This window comes from Chiloscyllium punctatum, chromosome 11, assembly GCF_047496795.1.
Source record: "Chiloscyllium punctatum isolate Juve2018m chromosome 11, sChiPun1.3, whole genome shotgun sequence".
Lineage (NCBI taxonomy): Eukaryota > Metazoa > Chordata > Chondrichthyes > Orectolobiformes > Hemiscylliidae > Chiloscyllium > Chiloscyllium punctatum.
Window position 1 is genome coordinate 31,606,288 of NC_092749.1, and position 16,393 is coordinate 31,622,680.

The window sequence follows — 16,393 nt, forward strand, 5'->3', positions numbered from 1 at the left end:
ATCCTGCCCTAGTTTGTCTTAGCAAAATGCCTCACATATATCAAAATTAAACTTCATCTGCCGCTCCTTAGCCCAATGGCCCATCTGATTAAGGTCCTGTTGTACTCAGATAACCTTCTTCTCTGTCCACTACATCACCAATGTAGGTGTCAGCTGCAAATCTACTAACAATACCTCCTGTATTAATCAGAGAAGAAAGATCGAACAGCAGTGTTCTGATCAGCAAATGATAATTGCAGCAAGTCTTCTGGGTAGGGACCACTGAACTGATTTCCCAGTCTTACCTTCTACCCATTACGTGTGTGTGTGTGTGTGTGTGTGTATGAATCTGCATCTAAAAAGACAGGAGTTCTGTGTACTTTTCAAAAACATGTAACTTTTGTGATGAGTCCAAAAATAGCACAGCTTGATTTTCTAACCCAGTGAGGTGAGACACGCTACAGTGCCATTACTTACAGCAGATGCATTGGTACTGATATGATTTGACTGCTATATATCATTGGGCAGTTCACATTATAAAATGTTCTATTCAAAGTCTTCTGCACAAACTAAACCTGAACTATTCTGCACTGCTGGAACCCAGCACTGTGTGATTCTGACTCATTTGTACTCTTCTCTATTGCAAGGTGCACAATTAATTTTATAATGGCTGGTTTGAATCTGACTGCTACTACACATGAAGATTTTAAAAAATCGTTGTCTCCCTGAATGGTTGCTTTAAGAAATGTTTGTTTCCTGAACTGAGCATGCCCTGGGCGACAGTTCACTTGAGTGACAATATATTTCTGTTGAAGGTCCTCAAGCTGCTCCTTATTTTCACAAGTTTTAGGCAAGATGCCCAGAAAGCAGCTATTACTAGTGCTAACCCTTATGTGGAGAGATTGATGTTGTACCTTCAAATAAGACTTAGTTGTCTCCATTTTTCGTGCAAAGAACATAGAACGTTACAACACAGTACAAGCTCTTTGGTCCTCAATGTTGCGCTGAACTGTGGGACCAATCTGAAGCCCATCTAACCTACACTATTCCATTCTCGTCCGTATATCTATCCAATGACCATTTAAACACACTTAAAGGTGGCGAGTCTACTACTGTTGCAGGCAGTGCGTTCCACGTCCCTACTATTCCCTGAGTAAAGAAACTACCTCTGACATTTGTCCTATATCTATCACATGACTACAATCAAAGCTTACCTTTAGAATCATACGGTGTGGAAAGAGGCTATTTGGCTCATCAAGTCCATACAAGTCCTCCAAAGAGCATCCTACCCACACCCAGCACCTTAACATAGTCCTTAACACCACATATCCCACTGCCAGTCCAGCTAACCTGCATGCTTTTGGACTGTGGAGTAGGAGAATGGGCAAACGCCACGCAGTCAGTCACCCGAGGATGAAATTGTCCCTGGCATTGTGAGGTAGCAGTGCTAATCACTGAGCCACTGTGCTGCTTGAGCACAGCAAGCAATTAAATGAGAACTAATTGACATTCAAATTTCTCACAAACAACAATGACCATATAATCTGTTCTTGTTTGAGGGATAAATGACAGATAGGGGACTAGGGAGAACTCTCCCCCCCTCCCTACTTTTCCTTAAAATAGTACTATTGGATCTTCCTTGCCCATCTGAGAGGGCATATGGGAGACAGTATTGTATTGGACTGGTGGTCTTAATATTCGTAGTTCAGCAGTGGTAATTAAAACTACAACCTTTTAATTGACAATAAAACTGAAAGAACTGCAGATGCTGTAAATCAGAGGCAAAAATAGAAATTGTTGGAGAGAAATCAGAGTTTTGAGTTGAGCGACCCTTCGTCAGAATTCATTATTAATTTACAGACAAGAAAGCTACTGAAAAAATGCTAAGAATTTGCCATGCTTTACTTTCTTTATATTAATGTTTTCAATCCTCTTTTGTGTACTTTCTCTGTCACACGTAGCTGCACTAACCGTTTATAATACAGAGCAAAATATATTAAATTCTTAAAAAGTGAGAGCATTTCAAAGCTCAAGTATTGTCTTTTCACACATGCCTCCTTCTCTGTAAAGATCACTGTCATTGATGTGTAACGTTTTGCACTTTTGCTTCAATCATTTTTTTAATAATGCAGCTCAATTGACAAAGGTTAGGAAACGCTTACTGGTTAAGTGGCTTTTTAACTGCATGAGGAGTATTCAAACGTCATTGTACGGTGGACATTTGTGATTTTGCTGATATTTACTTACTGTTTCTAGTGAAAACCCATCTCACAGAAATTGTCGATTTAAATTTTAAGCATCGCTTATTTTGTTTAGTGCCCTTCATCATGGAAACAATACCTATTGCTCTTGCATTTTTGTCGAAAATAAAATAAAGATTTTGACCCTTCCAGCAGTTGCCTCTTACCTCTGATAGACAATCATTAAGCTTTTTGCACCTAGTAACAATCTTGACCCATACATAGTATCTTTGGGTTAACTTTTTTAAAATTATTGTGTCTAGTACTGAATCCTCTTGGAAGGTATGATTGTGCAGAATAGGGCTGAGAGAAAAGATCTGCTAGCAATACATTGATAATCAAGATTATCAGTGATGATGTGGAAATGGTGGAAATGGATTGTTATCCACCTTGTCTCATGACTCCTATTGCACGTTAAAATCAGACCTGAAAGCTGAGGAGCACAAACTGTGTATTATAAATGGCATCTCTTTTCAAGTAAGCGGATAGCTGACTGGAGCTTATGAAATAAGACAGTGAAGTCTGGATATTGTCCTTTATTGCTTGCAATTTCCCCGAATGATGTTATTGGATTCTCCTAATGACATGGCATTCAGAAAGATTAGAACTGTCTGCTTCAATATCCATCAATCCACTTGCATTAACATTTCAAATGAACTGCTTTAGCCATCAAATCAACATTTGACTCAGTTTCTGAGCACAAGTATATGTAGTACTAAATTTGGATACGTAGGCAACACAAATGATCTTTGAAGTCCAAAGTAATGCTGGCAGTCTGGGCACACAATTCTGCTGGGAGTTAAGCGAGATGGCAACTGGCAAAGCCATTCCTGTGCTGAAGTAAAAAGTGTCCATTAGAGTGTCCCAATGGATAATACTCTAGGGTTCTGAAGGAGATAGCTGGGGAGATTGTAGAGGTATTGGTGGTAATTTTGCAGTAATCACTGGAGTCAGGGAGGATCCCAGAGGACTGGACATTGTTAAATGTAACACCTCTGTTTAAGAAGGGAGGGAGGCAGAAGGCAGGAAACAATAGGCTGGTTAGTCTGACTTTAGTCATTAGTAAGCTTTTAGAATCCATTATTAAGAATGAGATTGAGGAATAATTGAAAGTGCATGGTAGAATAGGGCTGAGTCAGCACAGCATTGTCAAGGGGAAAGTAAGAAGTCACATGACACCAGGTTATTGTCCAATAGGTTTATTTGAAATCACAAGCTTTCGGAACGCTGCTCTTTCATCAGATGAAGTCACTTCTCACCAGATAAAGGAGCAGTGGTCTGATAGATTGTGATTTCAAATCAACCTGTTGGGACATAACCTGGTGTTGTGTGACTACTGACCTTGTGTACCCCAGTCCAATACCGGCACCTCCATATCTTGTCAAGGGGAAGTCATGCCTGACAAATCTGTAACAATTCTATGAGGAGGTAACAAGCAAGTTAAATGAAGGAGAACCAGTGGATGTGACCCATTTAGATTTCCAGAAGGCCTTTAACAAGGTGCTATACAAAAGGCTGTTAGGAAGACTTACAGCCCATGATGTTCACGGTGAAAAGCTGGCATGGACAGAGGGTTAGTTGACTGGCAATAGGCAGCAAGTAGGAAGAAAGGATAGCAGAATGGCAGCTGTTGCTTAGTGGAATTCAGCCGGGGTCTGTGTTGGGACCACAACTATTCACATTTTACATTAACGAGCTAGATGAAGGAACTGAGGGCACTGGTCCTAAATTTGAAGATGAGAAAAAGATAGTTTGAGGTCCAAGTAGTGAGGAAGCAGGGAGACTGCAGAAGGTCTTAGGCAGACTAGGAGAAAGGGCAAAGAAGTGGCAAATGGAATACAATGTGTGAAACTGTAAGGTTATGCACTTTGGTGGAAAGAATACAGCCACAGACTATTTTCTAAACAGGAAAAGGCTTTGGAAATCTGAAACACAAAGGGACTTAAGAATCTGAGTTCAGGATTCTCTTCAGGTTCGCATGCAGGTTCTGTTGGTTGTTAGGAAGGCAAACACAATGTTATCATTCATTTCAAGAGGGCTAGAATACAGGCCAGAGATGTACTGCTGAGGATGTATAAGGCTCTGGTCAGACCACATTTGGAATATTATGAGCAATTTTAGGCCTCCTATCTAAGGAAGGATGAGCTGGTATTGGAGGACTCCAGAAAAGGTTAACAAGAATGATCCTGGGGATGAATAGCTTGTCATATAAGGAGTGATTGGGGACTCTGGGTCTGAACCTGTTGGAGTTTTGAAGAATAACGTGGAATCTCATTGAAATTTACAGTATCCTGAGAGGCCTGGATAGAGTGGATGTACAGAAGCTGTTTCCACTAGTAGGAGAGACTCAGACCCAAGTGTACAGCCTCAGAGTGAAGGGCCAGCTTTTTAGAACTGAGATGAGGAGGAATTTCTTCGGCCAGATGGTGGTTAACTGTGGGACTCATTGCCACAAAAGGCTGTGGAAGTCAACGCATTGAGGGTATTTAAGACAAAGATAGATAGGTTCTTAATTAGTAAAGGGATCATGGGTTACAGGGACAAAGCAGGAGGATCAGGGTTGAGAAACAAATTAGTGATGATCGATGGGTCGAATAGTCTAATTCTGCTCCTATATCTTGTCATATTGTGTAATGTGCAGTTAGGCAGAGCTTGAGGTCAATAAGTGTGCAATACTGATTTGATGCAAGAGCTGCACTTGGAGCTCAATGCTGGAAACCGGAAACAACAACAGAAATTGCTGGAGAAACTCAACAGGTCTGGCAATATCTGTGGGAGAGGCAGCAGAGTTAATTTTTCAGGTCCAGTAACCTTTCTTCCAGTTCTGAAGAAGGGTCACTAGACCCAAATCATTAACTCTGCTTTAACTCCACAAATGGTGCCAGACCAGCTGAGTTTCTGCAGCAATTTCTGCTCTTGTTTCATCTTGCTCTAATGTCTGCCAACCAAATGCGTTTCTCTGACCTTCTTTTCTCAAAACACTTATTTCCTTAAAAGTCTTCCTGCCATGCTCAGGCCTTCCTCAACAATATACTGATCTTCCTCAACAGAGGAACCACAGCCATCTTGGCTGCTGTCTCCAATTGTGGCTGTTGTTATCCTTACGACATTGGTTTCTTCACTGGCAATGTTAACTTTAGTAATGTATCCCAAAATTCCCTTGAACTGAATGGTTTGCAAAGCCATTTCAGAGGGCACTTGCATAGCTATGAGTCTGAAAGCACATGCAATTCAGACTAGGTGGAGATGCAAGATTTCCTTCTCTCATGTGTTTGTACAACAACCAAAGATAGTTTCATGGTCACCATTACCAAGGTGAGATTTCATTTTTTTTTACCCATGGTGTGTGTGTGCAGGTGTGAGACACAGTGAAAGACACAAAGTGCACGAATCTTTATTCAATTTCCACCACCAGGAAGATAGGAAAAACGCCCCAGTGGCCAGTGACAAGCAGTGCCCTTCAAACCAAAGGGCAATGCTGAATCCCCTGTTTATTTTTTTAAAAAATTTTTATTTATTTATTTTTTTCTTTTTTTTTCTTTTTTCCTCTTTTTTTTCCCCTTTTTTTAACCCCCACACTACCGCCTAACTGCGGTAGTGCTTTTTTTTGCCCCAGCACCCAGGGTGTGTGTGTGCAGGTGTGAGACACAGTGAAAGACACAAAGTACACGAATCTTTATTCAATTTCCACCACCAGGAAGATATGAAAAACACCCAAGTGGCCAGTGACAGTGAGATTTCATTTCTGTATTTTGTTAATTGACTGAATTTAAGTTGCACTAGCTCAGATAGTGAAATTTGAACCTATTTCCCTCAAGTGGAATTTAAATTAACGTTAAATGGTATATATTTGAAAAAAAAAAGTGCTCTACACTTCTATTTTCTGTAGACACAGGAGTAATGTGGAGGTGCTGGTGTTGGACTGGGGTAGACCCCACCTTATCCCAGTTCCAACTTTCCAGCTCAGCATCGCCCTCTTCAACTGTAGTACCTGTTCATCTTCCTTCCCACCTGTCCACTCCACTCTCCCCTCTGACCTATTACCTTTACCCCTATCTCCAGCCACCTATTGCACTCTCAGCTACCTTCCCCCTAGTCCCACCCCACTCCCATTTATCTCTCCACCCCCGAGGCTCCCAGTCTCATTCCTGATGAAGGGCTTTTGCCTGAAATGTAGATTTCCCTGCTCCTCAGATGCTGCCTGACCTGCTGTGCTTTTCCAGCACCATACTCTCAACTCGAGTCTCCAGCATCTGCAGTGCTCACTTTTGCCGAGGTCAGATGTTACATGACACCAAGTTATAGTCCGACAAGTTTATTTGAAATCACAAGCTTTCGGAGCACTGCTCCTTTATCAAGTGAAGTCACTGGTGTTGTGTGACTTTTAACATAGGAATGGTGTAGTTATGATTATTCCATAGTGGACTTTGGCATGTTTGATGACAACAGTAAGTTTCTAGATTGTGATAGCTGTAAATCTGGTGGCCTCAGTGTGAAACTCACTCTCTTCCTTTCTCTACTGAGAATTAGTGAGAATTATCATGGTCTTTTGGAACTCATCTCACATTTTGAATGTTAAATAATCTTTTGCTCCTTACCTTATAACAGTTTTGTTCCCAATGTTCAAATTGTTCTTTTATTTCGAATGTAAACATAGTAAGAAAATGTCACATATTCTTAATCTAGCCTCATTTTCAGGATTAATTTTTCAGGATTAAAATACAACTCGTCTTGTAATGTGTTCTTACAGCCAGTATTAAAAGTGACCAGAGAAATGATTTACCCCAAATTGGGCTCACCTTCTGAAAGATTTATGCTAAATATTCTGACAATGCCTCTTTTGCCTTGTTATTCCTTCTTGTAAATGGTTCACCCTACATCTTAATCATATTGTTTCAGATTTCTACTGCGATTTTGAGACGGCATGTGGGTTGGAATATTCCTCTGATGGTGAAGACGAATTGGCAGCATGGGTGATTGCAACACCACAGGATCTCTCTCTCATCACTGATATTGCTGTGCCAGATCAAGATTACTCTGAGAAATCAAGTGAGGGTAAGGGAGATAAACACAGAGTGGCATTGTTGAGCAGAGAGAAAATCAGGTGCTGGATTTTATTAACGTTATAAGTCAGTAAGTAAGGACAGTATCCAAAAGGTTCGAAAAAACGGATTTCAGTTATTTCAACCATTCTAATACGTTTAACGTGTTGATGTTGATAAAAATTCTTCTTGCTCTACAGAATGTTTTTGGATTTTGGAAACATATTTCTGTGTAGAAATCAACTGCAGAGTTTTCTCAAGAATTTTCCTGATTGAAGGAAAGCGATGCAAAGAGATTTTTGCAAAACCTTCACTGGTCCGACCAATCTGGAGAACTCGCAGTAAATCACAAGGCTGTGTTTCTTTGTTATTATAGTGGGTCAATATTCTGTGTCGAGGAATATGTTGATGTTTGTAAAATGTAAATTTGAAGAATGCACTGTGCTGTCTTTGGGGGGTTTATGAACCCCACAGGGAGATAAGGAAGATCAGGAATATAGTTCAGGAGTTTCCCCATCAGTGCTGCTGTGCCCTTTCTGTAGTGCTGTCGCGAGTGTTGTAGGAACATTACCCATGTAAACTGACTTTCTACTGCACTCCGCAAAGATATAGCTGCAGACCAGCATTTGCTCTGAGCTTAATTCCTGCCCAGAATCTGATGGCGGGTAACAGCTCTCCCTCAATTTGAGGATGTCATGGGACATACCAGGATCGATCTCGACACACAGATCAGTTGATATGAAGCAAAACACCTGACAAGGTACTAGGACCTGGGATGAGGGATTTGCTCACTTTGCTTTCCTTCTCTGCCTCATCATTGAGATGTTTTGACTTAAAGTGCGATGCAGCTTAATCACCAAGTTGTCAATATTTTGAACCTTTGTTGGTAAGCTTCTCCATCATGGTTGTCAATTTTGATATGCTTTAGAGTCATAGAATTGTACAGCAAGGAAACAGACCCTTTGGTCAAGTTATGCTGAGCAGATATCCTAAATTAATCTAATCTCATTTGCCAGAACTTGGCACCTTTCCCTCCAAACCCTTTGTATTCATGTACCCATCCAGATGCCTTTTAAATACTGTAATTGTACCAGCCCCCACCACTTCCTCTGGCAGCTCATTCCATTCATGCACAACCCTCTGCCTGAAAAAGTTGCCTCTTAGGTCCCATTTAAATCTTTCCCCTCTCACCCTAAACCTATGCCCTACCCTACCCAGGGAAACAACCTTGTATATTTACACTATCCATGTTCCTCATTATTGTATGAACCTCTGTAAGATCACCCCTCAGCCTCTGAAGCTCTTGGGAAAACAGTCTTAGCCTATTCAGCCTCACCTAATAGCTCAAAACCTCCAACCCTGGCAACATCCTTGTAAATCTTTAAGGACTCTTTAAGACTCTTCAAGAAATCTTTGAGGATTTCGTCTTTCCCGAAACACTGCCCACCTGAGAGTTATGAGAAACAAGAACTGGCGGGACGTATCCTTCTTGACCATCTGGGCACAGTGTCCTATCCATTGGAGGTAATTTTGCAAAAGCATTGCCTGAGCTGTTATGAAGATGATTTCAAGGAATCTGAAGAATACAGTGGAGCCACTGCCAGTGGTACCCCTTTAGCATTTTTATATGTTGCTGATAAGTTTAAGCAACCTATTCTCAATAGGCATACCTTAAAACAGCAAGGGAAAAGTATAGATTCATGTCCTTGCTTCATATTAAAATATGTTGAACTTAACAAGTCGAATAAGGCTGGACAATTTCATTTGATAAGAGTATTCCAGATTGTATTATTTTCTTCGATAGCAAATGATACAATGTTAAATTGATATCATTGTGTATAGTTAAAGGCATTAAGTCCTTGTTGCATGACATGCGATGTTGCCAACCCCTGATACCTCACCTAAGCAACTATCGTTGAGCATTGATAGAGGTTGCCAGTAAGCAGGTGATATCACAACTTAGAACAACCTGTTCCACCTTGTGTTAATAACCACACACTTTAGTATAGTGACCGCTCAATAGGAATAATTTGTTCTGAAAAAGTACCTTCATTGGAGAAATCTGTCCCAAGGCACTTCATAAAAAGAATGATCAGACAAAACTTGGCACAGAATCGAAAGATATATTTGGAAGAATGCCAAAAGGTTTGGTCAAAGTACTGAGCTTTTAGGAGGAGGGAGTTTTGTAGCTTTCAACCTGGTGGCTTCTTTTTTATTCACTTGTGGGACATGGACATCACTGGTTGGGCAAACAGGGTAGTGGCGAGCTGCCTTTTTGAACTGCTGCATTCCATTGGCTGTTGGTAGTGGCACTAAAAGAACAGTGATATGTTCAGGATGGTGAGTATCTTGGAGGGGAACTTTCAGGTGGTGGTGTTCCCCTGTATCTGCTACTGTTATGCTGTGAGGTGGATCTGGTATGGGGTTTGGAAGGCGCTGTGTGAGGATCTATGGTGGGTTTCTGCACACTTCTTGTAGATGGTACACACTGCTGCTGCTGCTGAGCATCAATGGTAGAGGAACTGAATATTTGAGGATATGGTGCATAAGAAGCGGGCTGCTCTATCCTGGATGGTGTCAAGCTTTTTGAGAGTTTTTGGAGCTGCACTCATCCAGGCAAGTGGGGAGTATTCCATCACATTCCTGACATGTGCCTTGTTGATGATAGACAGGAGTTTGGGAATCAGAAAGTGAGTTACTTGCTGCAAGATTCCCAGTCTCTGTCCTAGAACAGCCATCGAGAGCGGGAGAAAAAGATTTCAGGAAGCTCAAGAGGCTGAGTAAAGTTGGAAGTAAAGCCAACTGTGCGTAAAGCTGCCAGATGAGTCAGTCCCATCGGTTTGCTACTGGTACATGCTGAAAATTACCGAGGTTACTGCTGGTCAGAGACTGGGAGGTCATTGGTCCCCAAACACAACCCAGTCCACTGTTGCCTTTCTTCACTCTTCATTTTGCAATAGCATCTCAGGAGGGATAAATGGGGGAGAATTGGCTCTCCCTAAAAGGGGACTTGCTGGATGGAAGCCAAGCGAATGAGCAGCGGATTAGGGTGGGCATCCATTTTCCAGATTTTGGCTCCTCACTTCCTATGTATGAACTCACATAATGCCAGCCGCCATTTGCAGGAGGTGGGTTTGTAGGTGGAGTTGTGGTAACAAAACATTGAGTGTGATGGTGGTCACATCGTGGCCATCACGTGCCAGCCAACCAATATTGAAGATGTTTTAATCCATGGCGGTAGGGGTTGGGAATGTGGGAAGCGCTGTCTGGCTTCCTGCTCTTCCTTGGGCCAGTTGAGGCCCTTAAGTTATTAGTTAATGGCCACTTAGGGGCTTTCTTCCTTCACCACATGGCTGTTTCCCACTTGCTGGTTGAGGTTGTGTGGACTAGGCCAGACCACTCAAAACATTCTTAAGCAGGCAGCCCTAGATCTAACTTCGCAATTTGGTTCAGTAAGTATACAGTGAAAATTAGCTGGAGTAAGATAGCTAGGTTGACGACTAGATTTTAAAACAGACCAAAAATGTATTCACAAAATCACACAATGAAACACAAAGAGCAGAATAAAGAACCCCTACAGAACTCAACCTATCCAGCTCGACTTAATTATGCGGTTCCGAATGCACACAACAGTCCTAATAAGCAAACTCCCTTTAAAAACCAGTTTGAATGGAACACATGTTTACAGGTTGAAGTTGAAGGGCAGAAAAAGAACATTTCCACACAGCTCCCTGTTGAACTTTTAACCAGTTTAAAACTGAACTTAAACTGCTCAGCTCAGCTCAGCTTAGCTAGAGAGCTGATGAAGGGCTTTTGCCTGAAACGTCGATTTCGTTGCTCGTTGGATGCTGCCTGAACTGCTGTGCTCTTCCAGCACCACTAATCCAGTATTTGCTTTCCAGCATCTGCAGTCATTGTTTTTACCTCTTAGCGAGAGAGCTGGCTACTCCCCGCTCTTCATACAGGTCACTTCTAAAGCATGACCACTTTGGCCTGAAGTTTCATATGTTTACATATAAACAAAAGGGCTCTCAAAATCCTTTCCACTGTAGGGAATCTAAATCTAAAATCTCTGTACCAAATCGGAGCTTGGCCTGGTTTATTACCCCTCTGAAAAACGTCAAGGACAGAGTCTCCTTGCGCCAAGGAACAGCTTTTAGAAAAGAAGGGGCGAGCTTTGTGACAAGGTATTTCCCAAAGTACACCAACCACCCCTGAGTGCTTCCCCGCCCCATATCCCAGTCAATATCTTGCTGTGATCTGCTTGCCCCACAGCCCTTTGACTGCCACACCTTTAATTGGCTTGAGGTGTGGCTTCTGAACGCATCACAGCTTCAAGAACTGCCGGCCAATACATGAGCCCTGGCCAAACTCTAGACTGAACCGAACGTCCAAGCTCCATTGGTGTCTCCGTCTTCTCCAAGCATGCATGAAGCTTCAGCAATCCAGAAGCACACCAAGGATGAGAGAGAGCTGCCAGCCAATTCTCGAGGATAAACCTTCCCTACTGGAATGGAAAGGTCAAAGTGCCACCCTGGACTGACCGAAGGGTCAGCAGACAATGGATGGCTGTGCTGTGGGCAAACCCAGGTGAGCTTGTCACTAACCCAGCCCCAATGTCACATAAAATGTAGCTCAATGACCCAGAAGCACGAGGATTCTCAGAGCAAATCCAGCACAGTTATTCCAACTTAATAAGTAGAACCTTGCAAGTTGTTCGGAATCAAATGACCTTTCTCAATGCTATAATTGCTCTGACTCTACAATTGTCAGTTTGGTGAAACAGATCAACCATTCTCTGAGCTTAAATTTGTTTGACAGTTTCATTTTACGTTATCACTCAGGTACTGACTTCTCTTGTCCCACTTGTACTTAGTCTGCAAGATGGTAATTACAGCTACTGCAGTATAGAAGCCGCAGATGCTCATCAGCTCTCCACCTTTTGTGGAGTATTTGTGCTCACGGCACAGCCTCAGGAAAGCCAGCGTTCTCAATAATTGTCTGTGCCAGCATTTCCCACTTAGAATAATCTCACCGGACTCTCATCTGTCTCAATGATTGAGAGTATTTTGTGTGCCCTACCGCTGAGCTTCTTCCACAGCTCTGTGGGTTAGGGCATTTTGCAGACTGTAAAGTTGCAACAACTTCATTCCTCACTCCTCAGAATGTGGTAAATGTGATCACACATTTATGGTGCGTTCCAGACTCAACAGTTAGATAAACGGCTGCTGCCTCGCCACATTTATACTGCTGGACAGCTCCATTAAATAAAGTCTGTCTTCTCTGTGCCAATTCTTTCTCCTGTCTGCAAGCCATGTCGCCACCATTCTGTGTTGCACACATTCTCAAGATTGCATTAAAAAAAATTGAAACCATCTGTACATGTACTCACACATGTCCATATTGCAGCAATTGAACAATTTCATTTAATTCTGTTTTAATGAGATGAACAGTGTTGGACAGCAGCAATAGAAAAGAGAGGCATTGCTATCAAGGGCAATGGTGCAAGGGCTTTTGCCCAAAACGTCGATTTTACTGCTCCTCTGATGCTGCCTGAACTGCTGTGCTCTTCCAGCACCACTAATCCAGAATCTGGTTTCCAGCATCTGCAGTCATTTTTTTTACCTGCTTTGAGTAACAACCTGGCTGCATGTACCGGCAAGCATCCGAGTCTTTTTCAGGAGAATTGATTGATTTTGCTTATTTCCTTTAGTTGCACAATTGCTTTTGTTTCTTTTGATTTTCTTGATATTTCTGATTTCAGCCTGCATTGGTATTAATCACTTAGGCATATCAATCACTCCAATGTGTTTAAAAGTGCATTTGTGAATGGGGTTTATTTAGAATAGATGATTGGCACCAGTGCTGTGGACTGCAGTAGCATGGTCCCTAGAAACCTGGAAGAATTTCAGAGCACCTTCTAGCTAACTGATGCAAAGATGCACCAGGAACAGTTCGCTAGTTGGAAGCAGCAGTGTGGGCCCTGTACTCCTCTGTTCAGTGACACCCCAGGATGCCACCAGACATGCTCCAAAGAAAGACAGAGAGAGGGGCAAACAGCTGAAGGATTCCCTCCAGTCAGAATTTGCATAATTGCGACGATAACTTGACATGATTGACCATTAGATTTCATCCACTGGTTTTCTGGGTCATAATGTTGATTGCAAGATACAATGTGTGTTTGCATTTTCATCAGTGTTTCTAATGAAGGAATCCTGAACTGTGCTTAGCATGGCAATGTTCTCCAGAGTCCAGTCATTCCCCACCCCACCGTCTCCCAGCACTTTTCTCTATTGTATGTCATTAGCATTATGTAAATGCAATTTATTGTTGCAATCATTCATTTTAATTGTCCCCTGACGAGGACAAAGGCACTTTTTACAGTTGGGTATTTAGTGACAGGAAGTTATTGAGCAACCTATGCACAAATTAACTAAAGGAGTTGTTCAACAGAACTGTGTAATAAAAATGTATAATACATATTGTTAGCGTTTGGATTTTTAAAAAAGAGGCAGGTAAAGTTTGGTTTCAGTTATGCGAAGGTAACTTTTTTTTGAGAGGACGGATAACCATTTGGAACAGCCAGCTAAATATATAATTTGCAAGGAAGCACATGATTGAGTTAAGTACCTCACAGGACTCTTGTGCTGTTACTTGATGAAATGTTTACAATTCTGAGTTGACAACAGTCCGAAGAAAACAGACCCAGCAGCACTGGATTAGCTTTGACTGTAATTCAGAAGAATCAGAAGTTCAGTTTTAGGCAGCAGTTTTCTTCTAGTCAAAAGGTTTTAGTTTGTCAACTCTACAACCTGTGAGAGCTTGTCACGAAGTGTTCAAGTTGTCCGAACTGCAAAGAAGCTGCAGAACTGAAAGGGAGTGCAGGCGAGCAGAACTTGAAAATAAAACTGCCTCTGCAGTCCAAAAAGGAGAACTGGCAGAGGAGGAGGAGTTCTTGTGATATCACTGGTGGAGATTCTGTTTAATGAAAATCTGGAATAAAGAGGTAGCCTACTAGTGACCATGTAATTGATGTCAATTGTAGTCAGAACCTATCTGATTCACTGCTGTCCGTTCAGCGGGGAAATCTGCCATCCTTACCTGCGCTGGACTATATGAGTCTCCAGACCTTCAGCAATGTTGACTCTGAACTGCCCTGTGGGTAATTATGGATGGGATAAAAATGCTAGTCATCCAACAACATCCACATTCCATTAACTACTTTAAATAAAGTAAGAAATGTAAGTGTTGAAATAGATGTGATATTTCTCTGGTATTAAGTATCTGTGACTGATATAGCCAGGGGACACATTGAAACTTTGTTTTGCAATTTACATGATGACTTTTTCAAATTGTCTTCCATTTATATTATATATATATATGGAATATAACTTTGTTTATTTTACCATTTTGTGTGCAAAAACTTTTGTTCCATGTCAAGGAACATTGACAGGCTCATGTGAATACGTTTGATCTCGAACAACTGTGCTACCACCTTGCCAAAATTAAGCTCATGGCCTATCAAGCCAGGTTTAACTGTGGGATCAGACGTTTCCTGTGTTACCATCAGCTGGGATCATAACAACCGGAATGAGATATTTTTCAACTGCAAACAAACTTGCTGGAGAATTGCATTCTCATGCAACCGAATTTGGTTGGATACACTGCAAAAATCTAAGCAGTCTTGAATATAAATTAATATAAATAATAGATGTGTGACACTAAGTTCCACCTACTATGACATCTGGACCTCTTTAGAAACTTGCAACATGCTTTATGTGTGTTATATCTGACCTAATTATATGGGTTAAAGAAAAACTGAAATTTATGTATAGAATATTTGGTGTCCTCAGAAAATCCCAAGGTGTTTCCTCACGATTAATTATTTTTGAAATGTAGTCACTGATGGTACATAAGCAAATTTGTCAGCAAATTGGGTGCAGCAAGGTTGCACACAGATCAAAAAGATCAACTATTCCATGCTTGATTCTATTGTCTTGGGGATAGATGTTGGCCAGCACACTATGAGAGCTCCTCTGTTTTTCAGAACAGCCGGCACGAATACAAAACATTGCTTCATCAATAACTTGTTCACATCTTCAGTGAAATTGGAATCTATGATCTAGTGACTCAAGGATGAGCATGCTACCTAGGTGATAACATTTACAGAGCCCTTCTTCTTTAACAATTAGCTAATAGATTACAATTCATGAGAAATAAAATACTTAAGCTTAATATTGGATGAATATGAAGCAGCAATGTTACTTTAAGTAAGATGTACAATACAAATCAGAAACTATATGAAGAATGCCACATGTTTCATAGCCATGGTCTCTCCTCTCCCTATCATTTCCTATTCTCCAGCCCTCTGATATTTTCATGCAGTTTTAATTTGACCTATTTCATAATCCCAATCTTAATTACTGCACCATTGGCAGACATAGCTACAGCCGCCTAGGCCCCAGACTCTGACAATTTCTTCCTTAGTGGAAAGCACAGTGTGGGAAGGAGTGAGTGTAGCTGTTAGTAAGAAATGCATGGCAAACCAAGGGGACAGAGAGAAGAAAGTCCTGTAGATTACATGTCCTGCTCAATTTGTGCAACATGCTTACAACCCACAAGGATAAGGATGCAGTCTTTAGGGCGAACAGCCATATTTATGTCAATGTGAAGCCTGAGGAAGTTTGAAATAGAAGGAAAAGCAGAACAGAAAGGTAATTTGATAGACTTCTTCATGAAGGTGAAGAGTAGTGTAACTTCTGAGACAAGGGTCGTGAATCTAAATTGAGGGAATTACAATGGTTTGAGGCATGAGTTGGCTACAAAAGATTTGGGGATGTTACTTAAAGCGATGACATGGAAAGGCATTGGAAATCACTCAAAACATGCATTGATGAACTGCAGTAATTGTTCATTCCTCTCTGATTCATAAGTAAAATGGGAAAGATATCTAAACCATGATTTAAAAGGGAGTGTAGATATAGTGTTAGATCCAAGAAATAGACGTACAAATTGGCCAGAATAAGAAACAGACTTGATGATAGGTGTGGTTTAGAATTCAGCAAAGCAGGACAGAGGATTAATTAAGAAAGGAAAATGGAGTATAAAGAGTTAGCTTGTGGGAAACATAAC

The 16,393-nt window shown here is 41.3% G+C and overlaps 1 protein-coding gene across 1 annotated transcript in view; it reads left to right on the forward strand.

Moving 5' to 3' along the window:
• Window positions 1–16,393, forward strand: part of LOC140482871 (ALK tyrosine kinase receptor-like) — a 1,059,465-nt gene that overhangs the window by 255,948 nt on the left and 787,124 nt on the right. The window contains exon 3 of the mRNA XM_072580591.1: window positions 7,119–7,274. Within this exon, the coding sequence (XP_072436692.1) occupies window positions 7,119–7,274 (156 nt within the window). The remainder of the gene's footprint in view (window positions 1–7,118; window positions 7,275–16,393) is intronic.